The following is a 9389-nucleotide window of genomic DNA, read 5'->3' as shown; positions in this document are numbered from 1 at the left end:
ATTTAAAAGTTTCACTCTCTATAGATATATTTTTCATGTCTGTAATAAGGCAAGCATACACGGAGTTTCGAAGTGACGCGCTCAAGTTCACAGAGTCCGAGACGGCAGAAAGTGCATCCTGTTTGCTTTCATTATTTTACAAAAGCACGTTTCGTGGTTATTCTTAGTGCACACGAGTCTTTACAGATACAAAAGATGCATTACTCTTATCTGTATGAATGTCCTGCCCGATGTACTGTAGCCTATTACCACAAAGACCAGCCATTAACGATTTGTCCGTCACGGACTGCGTGATTTCACCACTTCATGTGGAATTTTTTTTTTCTGCGAATAATACAATTTTGGTAATATGCATATAAACAGCCTTTTAATTAGCAGAGTAGAATAATCATGGCAGATAGTAAGACATGCAAACATAAAAGAAAACCAAACTGGATGCGAGAACAGCTATATATTAAGGATATAATAAAAAAATTTGGAGTTGGGATAACCTCCAAACCAAAGCCGATACCTTTTTAAAAGCTCATTATCGTCAAATGTTTCTAAAATGTTTATATTCCGAGGTAGATTGCTGGCAACAGCCATTTTAGGATAGTTCAGATTTGGTCTTAGTGACTTAGGAGTCCTCTTCACTAATCCTAACGTTTCACAGATTTAGGAGCTAATTTTAGCGCTAAAACGCTTTGTGAAATACTCTTAGAACAAAAATGTAGGAGTCCTAAATTTAGGACTGACTTTCTCCTAAATCGGCGAGTTATGAGCTACTTTTAGCCTTAAGATATTTTGTGAATACGGGCCCTGATGACAGAAGGCATGTAGTAGATTGTGTACAACAGTTTGTTCATCAAAGCTTTGATCATGCTGATCATTTAGATTCTTACACCTTTAGATTGTCCTGCTGGCATATTTTGAGTGTGGGCAATGGGCATAATAGTATTCATCTGCTGCGAATAAATTAGTGGTTGGTCAATGGAACTATACATGAATTAAAAAAAAATTATAGAGAAAATTGATTCTTAGATACTTTATCTTAGATACTTTAAAGACTATAAAAGGCATAATGAGAAGACACCAACAGTGATTAGACATTAAAAAAATAAGGAGTGAAGGTACTTAATTATGCTTGCACATCTATAATCGACAAGAGCGTTCATTTTTGGATGAAGTGGCTTTGCTCTGTGTTTAGGGTGAGAGTATCAGAGAGGGCTGTAGATATAGGCTACGTCCTGGATAGAGAATGTTTGATTTCCTCCTGTTAGAGTTTGTGATGATGCTGGTGATCTTAGATACTTTGCCATGAAGATCACAAGGCTTATATATTTTTCTGTTTGTGTATGTGTGAATATATGTGTTTCCCAGATGCACTGATTGCTTTTTAATCTGCTTTGGAATCAGAACACAAGAATTACCCCCATTTTAAACCATACTCCAATGAGACTGTGTGCATGTGAAATATTGTTTGTTTTTTAATTCATTTTTTAAAATGTTGTATTTTTTTTATTTTACTAATTTGGTGGAAGTAATTGAATGGAAATGAAGTTAAAACTGAAGTAATAACTGTTCATCAAACCTATACTTGTGTCTGCAACTCTGCATATTAAACTTTAACAGGAGGAACTATTTTAATGTTAGACGTTCATGTATTACCTTTACTAATTGCAATGCAAAATATAAAATATATATGCAAAACACATCCCATTGTCACTTGAATGTGATGCTACCATAGCAACATAGAGCACTGGAATAATGCCAAATGTATTTATTAGTAAGTGTGAATAATTAATGGACATTTATGTGTGGGTGGATCCGCCTGTTCATCTGTTAATTGGTTAATTGTTTTCTTTTAATGTGTTGGAAAAGGGCTGTTTAAACAGCCAAGTTTGTAACGATAAGAAAATTGTATTACTAGTATGTGTGTGTGTGTGTGCAGTGCACGCTGTCGGGTGAAGTGTCTAGAAAAGCAATAATGCTGATGGAAGAAAGCTGACCTTCTTGTCCCAGCTCTGCTTTTGTCAGCATGTGTGAATTTGTTTGTTTACATAAAAATAATAATAATTAAAAAAAAAACAGAGTATCTGGAAATCCTCCATTTAATTTAGCAGTAAGCCCATTTGCATTGTGATCTAAGTTCAAACATAAAGTTTGTGTATTTTTACTTGTTAGAAAATGAGAACTGTTTGTGTGGATGTGAATGTAGAGGAGAGGGCACTTGGCAAACCCTAGCAGCGTCAGATCAATAAATCTATTCTTCAGTCTTCAGTAGACTGACTTAGGGTTGGGCGATGTCTACCAAATTGGCATCAGACGATGTCTACAGACTACAGTGAAACATCGCGATTGACGATGGCATCTGGGGAGGGGTGGGATGGGGTGATATCAGTTCGCTATGGCCATTTGCCAAAACACTGAAATCAATTATCATTAAAAACGTAACATTCTCATTTTCCACTAGATATTTTCAGCTTCATCTCATCAGCAATTTAGATTTTGGCATTTTTCGATTTTTCCATCTTGTGCACAGCCTCGTCCACACAGCTTTCAAATACACCCATATACATGTAGGCCTATGTATTGTATTTAAGAAATATATATATATATTAGGGCTGGTAAGTGATTAATCACATTTTTCATCTAATTAATTACATGATGTGGCGATTAATTAATCTAATTAATCGCAAATTAAAAGCACATCAAATTTGGCTGAAAAATTACTCCCAAAAGATAATTTAAAGTGTTTAAATTGTTGTGTAAAGCATCAAACAGACATTACAAAAAGTAGCTTCAGCAAGAAATATTTTGTTTGATAAAATTTATTACATATACTCTTTTCGACCATGAAGGTAAGTAAATGATGACACAATTGTCACTTTTGGGTGGGTGAACTATACCTTTAATAATTTATTTTATTAATTTTATTATAATTACTATGGAAATATGAAATATTTCTTTAATGAAATGATACTCTAAATAATAAACTAAAACTGCCAGTAGGTGGTGGTAAATGTCTTAATTATTAAGTCATCGAGTCATTTATTCATTCATTCGATTCTTCAAATGGCTGATTCATTCAGGAGTGAAGTAAATGGTTCTTTAAAAATGGTCCATTGAATCATTAGGCTTGTTCGACTTGAAGCAGATCATCATCATCAGATCGATCGGTGTGTGACATCAAAGTACCGCAAGAGCTATAGAGAGCAGACTTTTGATGCTTTTGAATCGCTCTCGCGGTATTTTGATGTCATACACCGATCAGTCTGTGCAGCGCCGCTTCAAATCCAACGCACCTATGGCCAATGGTTGAACGCGCCAAATGGTTCAGCCAGGGGCGTAGTTTGTGGAGGGGATAGGGGGGATATAACCCCCCCCCAATAATCAAAACTAGCAAGCGATTTAATTATTTAAATTAAAAATATTTAATGCTGAATTAGAACATTGTCAAACTATAGCTTATAAGTGCCTAAATAATATAAAATACATGATGTTACTTTATTGCACCAACTTTGCGTAGATAATAGCACAAAAGTACAACAGTCACAAAAATAAATATATAAGCAAACAAACAAATAAATAAACCTTATAAGTGAGCATGACCCAGGACTCTACTAAAACAGTTCACACTTCAACCCCCCCCAATGTTCAAACCAAAACTATGCCCTTGGGTTCACCCAATTCATTCAAAACGTGCATTAAGAAATGAAATGCCGCTGTGTGTTGCTCGGAGATGAACAATTCTGCTTTGTCTTTATATTTTCGTTGGCAAAATTGAGCAAAACAGAAAACATTTTGTCTAAAATAACACAATATTAACTTCTTACTTACTGAACTGTTGTATAAGATCAGTATCACATTTGCACTCGTGTGATATTGCACTTAGCCTATTGCTCGTGTGATATTGCTTAACTATATGATGTAAATATGAGACAAAAACTCAAATGGATATTTTTGTCCCATGTCTTGAATTTTAGGGACATTCTAACTACGTTATCTGGGCTCCATCACGCAGTGAGTTGTTGCCCTAGCTGCCTCATATTTGTCACCAATCAGCTGTGTGAAATGTCAGATGACCCACATAGGTCTGGGGCGGGGTAAGTGTGTTAAATGCGTTAATAATTTTAACGTTATTTTTCACCGTAATTAATTAATGCGTTAAATTACTAGCCCTAATATATATATATATATATATATCCAATATCATAAATAAATAAAAAATTCCAATATCTGCATTTGTGCATTGCTACAAAAATGAATTATAAAAAAATGGAGCCAATGTTAATATAATTTTGTTGTAGATACCCTGAGGCTCTCCTTTGAACCAAACCTTATGATGTTTTTTGAGGATTGTTGTCAGGATTCCTCAGTTTAGCTTTGGTTTCAAGTTGAACTATATTAAAAATAAGGCTGTCAAATTGATTAATCATATCTAAAATAAAAGTTTGTGTTTACATAATAGTGTGTGTACTGTGTATATATAAATACACACACATACATGTAAATATTTAAGAAATATATGTAATATACTGTACAGCTCTAATTAAAAACATTAAGATTGCAGAATACAGAACTGCTAATGTCTAAATGGGAAAGGTTTTACAATGTACAAATTAAATACTAATACAGTAAAAAAAAAAAAAAAAAATGCAAGGTCGGCATTCATAGGTGAAATGACATCTAGCTTAGCAGAAGGCTATTTGAAAATGTATAAACTGTTGTGCTTTTCTTGATGGTTGATACTTTGATGCTTTGTGCTGATCCCCCTTATTGTATTGCTCTTGTTTACTATAAAGAGTTATAAGATATAGTTTCGCTTACTTACTTTTGGGAATCCATTTAACAGTTTTCTTTACTCATTATTGTTCATAGGTGGTACCGGCTGCATTCTAAAACTGGCCAAAAGGAGAAAGAACGAGGGGAGCTTCAGCTGACCGTGCAGTTCACTCGGCACAACCTGACGGCCAGCATGTACGACCTTTCCATGAAGGACAAACCTCGTTCTGCTTTTGACAAGCTCAGAGAACGCATGAGAGCTAAGAAGCGCCGTAGTGAAGAAGATTCTTCTTCCGCTATCGTCCCTGGAGGATACGGAACACTGGAACACATGCGGGGGCGGCTGCCAAGCGATGGGGGTGGTGAGGAAGACTACGAGGATGATGAAGGTGGGGAGGCCCGCAGGAGTAAGATGAGAAGTTTTTTCCTGCGTGGGAGGTTGAGGAAGTCTTCAGACACGCGTTCAAGCACGTCACTGGGCTCCGAGAGCAGCGAGTCTTCATCGCGGGGCGGCAGCCTCAGCCCGACGGCAGGTATCAGCGTGGTGGTCTCAGATCTGTCCAACTCTCCGAGTAACAGCAGCAACCTGACTGCAGACAACAGTCCAGGTATGCACAACAACATTTGTCTTGTTTTTTTTTATTGTATGTTCTATGTTCAGTACAAGTTAAACTCAATTGATATAAAAATTAATTTCCACTGCTTTTCTTTAAAAACAAACAAACAAAAAAGCTCAAATCTGGGTTAAAACAAGCTCACTTGTTTTTACAAGTGAATGGGGTAAATCTATAAATATTAAAATACTTTGTTTTAGAAGTTGAGCCATAGAAAAAAATAGCTCATTTACATGTTCATTTTTACCACTTTGCTGTCATGACAACGTAATGTTGTAAATCCTAAAACACTAAACAGTTTTACAGCTCAAATAATACACATATTAAAGTGCCCATAATATGCTTATCCAAGTTCATAATTCTATTTTTGGGGTTTGCTAGAACACATTAACATGATTTAAAGTTCAAGAAACAAATTAAAAACAAATTTAGACTGACCCCTTTAAAATAATAAAATAAAATAATAAAATAAAATCAAGGTTACAGTGAAGATTCAATATTAAGTGCCACTGACTGAGCTTAAATTGTATTGAACCCAGAAAATTCAGCATGAAAGGGAAATTCACCTTTCAGTTTTGATTATTATTTTTTGCTTAATTTTTCATCAAAATGTTATAACTCGACCTTTCGGTGAAACTACATACTTCTGTCTGGTGACATATGCTGGACTCTCCAGTCATTTAGTCTACTTAAACTCCACCCATTCTTACAAGTTCGAATTCAGATCTGCCTCCATCCAATCAACAACTGATGCACAGAATTAAGTCCCCACACTACATTTTTTCTTTTACGATAATTTTTCACTCAGATAAATGTCAAAATATGGAAGAAAATATCTGTTGTTTCTTTTATTACATCACAAATGTAAGAAACCAGTAAAGCTCTTTCTCTTTCAGAACACACAGTGGCTCCCTCACCACAGGTGTCTCCTGTCAGACATGTGATGTATGACATCAGCTTACCAGTGCCTCATTCTCTGACGTCAGAGTACGACACCCCTATTCTGCTTCCTTCAGTGTGCGTGAACGGGAATCCGGTGGAAACATCTCCTCTCACTCACCACCCACCATCACTCATATTACAGCAACCTCAGCCAGAGTCAACCAAACCAATAACTCAAAAGTCAGGTCAACCACAGGCAACCACGCTGCCAGCTAAGCCCCAGAAAACCGACTCAACTCAACCGAAATCCCAAGAGACACAGCTACCCAAGTCCGAGTCAAAGCCAAGGCCCGAGCCCCTGCTCCCAGCCCTCGGGGTGCTTCAGAAAGGCTCCTCTCTCTCCCTCTCCCTACAGAACCTCTCTCACCGTGAAGAAGAAAAGCAGAGCGGCGGCCCTGTGGATGGCCGTCGCTGGTCCTTTGATAAACCTGGAGAGGAAGAAAAAGCCGCCATTGTAGCAGCATTAGAGCAAGCTGGAAGAGTTACAGATGAGGTGGAGATGAAAACAGTGATACCTGCTGGAGAGACAGAGACTCAGAGCAAGAAAAGGAGGGGCCTGTTCTCACATGGGAAAGGTGATTCGGCTGGGAAAGGACCAATCGCAAGCAAAGAGGAAGCAGAACATGCTCAACCACTTGTAGAAGTCAAACATAAAGGATGGTTCAGCTCCAAGGACTCGCACAGTAAACCCAGGTAAACTTATATTTGCCATATTTATGATAGAAATGCTAAATAGAAGCATGTGTGTGTGTGTGTGTGTGTTTGTATTTGTGGTTCAGTAAGAGTGAACATTGTGACATGCAGCCAGAGATCTAGTTTCAGCATCTGCATTGCAGAGGGAGGCGTTGCCTGGAAACCTGAACTCTTGAGTTGTTTCTCTTTCTTTCTCTCTCTTTCTCCCCCTCTCTTTCACACTTGTTCTCCCTTAATACCAACATTTGATTTCTCCATTTTAATCAGCAAATGCTATTTTTGTATTGCAGACAGATGGATCTGAATATGTGTGGGAGTGTTTGTGTTCGCTATGAATGGGAGGAGTCACTCAGTTTAATTCTGTCATTGACCTAAACCAGTATAACTACATTTTTGTTTCTGTTGTAGGTGTGTATGCTGTCCATTGTTTGGTAAATATTTTCTTTTTTTCATGGGTGATGGTAGATCACACTCTGATCTTTTTGTTTTCAGAGCTTTGGTTTGGGTTTTTGTAAAGCAGGGAAACACCTCTTCATGCTGTCAACAGATATGTGCACACACATGATCATAAACCGATACAAGACCCTCTAGGATTTTGCATATTCATAAAATCCCTGCGTTAATTGGGAGAGCTTGCAATTATGTCACGTCTTCAATTTTTCAGCAAAAATGCAAACTAGAGGGGGCAAAAGAAAGCAATATTTGCTAATTAAGATCTGTGAATTCCAGGCGTATCAAATTAATCTCATGTTGAAGTTTCCTGCTGATGTCTTAGGGCAAATTCCACAGTGAGCATCATTATGTTGTACTCGCCCTGTAGGGCACTTGAAGTGAGATTACTCAGAAGAGAGCAGCATTACAGCTCATATCTGTACATGTGGTAGATGTGTGAAGACGCCACTGACACTTTATTTTAAATCCTATTTGTCAAAAAACAGGCGAATACAACTTTTTCTTCCAGTATTGTTCTTTTGTGTCTTGGGTTTTGAAATTCCAAGTAAGACCTCAGCTTTTATAATGACCCTACTTGGGTTGTGTTGTCATAAACGGCAAACTTCTTAATCGAAATGACCGTCTTCTGCATAATTCGCTAAGGGCCTTTAGGAAGGGCTCTTGCTTACATTGGTTTGGAATGACCCTACAAAAAGCACCATATTTGAGCATAGTCTGTCAAAGACGCAAAAATGCCTTTTGGAATTTGCTTGTTGAGATCAAAATTAAATACTTAGACCATGGTTTATGGTAGGATTACACGGCAAAACACAAAAATTCTGCAAATAGCAGTGCTATTTCTGCAATGCAATCATTTGAAAAGAGTCCCTCGAAATCCTGATGGGAGTGAGATAAATGTGTTTACACAAATAGACCTCAAAGAGAATATAATCTATACTGATCAAGTTATTATTCACCCATGAAATGTCCCATAACAGGCTAAATCTTTATGACTAATGACCTATTAAATGGACACAGATTAAGCCTTGACCTAACATAAAAACAGTTTTATTTTGACAATCACTATTTAAAATGCAGTTTAGCTCACAACTATTGTTAATCTTTTCCTAAGCAACTGGCTTCTTGCATTTTTTTATTAACTCTACGACATACAGTTCAAATTATTTCATAGAATTGTCATTGAAGTTCAGCTACTGGAACATATCAAATACCCCAACCAATCACATGCTCTCTTATGTTTACTTCCTTGAAGCGAAAAGTGATTTAGTTTGTGTATGATCTTAACTATATGGGCATAGATGTCGGTCTTTAAAAGTCTTGTTTGCTCGGTCTTTCTTTTTTCTGCCTCTCACCTCTCCCTCTGATATAGTTGGGTGATTGTTATGCCGTTTCTACATGTCTCAGATTTGAGCAAGTCTAGCCAGACACTGTGTTCAAAATACTATCTTGAATCATACTGATTGCCACATTACATGGCACTACTGCATGTTTTTTTCTTTGAAACAGTACACAAAATTTATTAAACTGTAGTATATTGAGGCATTATCATGTGACCTATTATCATGTGCATATGCAGATGTTTGCCATTGCACTGTTAGAATCTGCCTGACCTTGTGTGCTCTGATTTTATTCTGCAAATTTCACCGTAGAATATCATCAATATATAACACAAACACACACACACACACACACACACACACACATATATATATATATATATATATATATATATATATATATATGAAGCATACTATCCAGAGTGTGTACACTGCTAAATATGATACGAGTATAGTATTTCGAGCACAACAGCACAGTTTTAACACAGTTATTTAGCCTGTTGGCTAAATGACCTCTATTTAGAAGTTTTTTTTTTTTTGTGGTTGTTTAGGGTTTTTTTCAATTTTTTTTTTTTTTAATTAATTA

At 36.7% G+C, this 9389-nt stretch overlaps 1 protein-coding gene across 2 annotated transcripts in view; it reads left to right on the top strand.

Annotated features, from left to right (window-relative positions):
• Nucleotides 1–9389, top strand: part of LOC107678584 (uncharacterized) — a 29287-nt gene that overhangs the window by 11768 nt on the left and 8130 nt on the right. For both annotated transcript variants that reach the window (XM_016473908.1, XM_016473909.1), the window contains exons 2-3: nt 4861–5372; nt 6275–7013. In XM_016473908.1, coding sequence (XP_016329394.1) covers nt 4861–5372; nt 6275–7013 — 1251 coding nt within the window. The remainder of the gene's footprint in view (nt 1–4860; nt 5373–6274; nt 7014–9389) is intronic.

The sequence above is a fragment of the Sinocyclocheilus anshuiensis genome, unplaced genomic scaffold (genome assembly GCF_001515605.1).
Source record: "Sinocyclocheilus anshuiensis isolate Anshui unplaced genomic scaffold, SAMN03320099.WGS_v1.1 scaffold536, whole genome shotgun sequence".
Lineage (NCBI taxonomy): Eukaryota > Metazoa > Chordata > Actinopteri > Cypriniformes > Cyprinidae > Sinocyclocheilus > Sinocyclocheilus anshuiensis.
The sequence above is the reverse complement of the archived record's forward strand: the minus strand, read 5'-3'. Positions and strand labels throughout refer to the sequence as shown.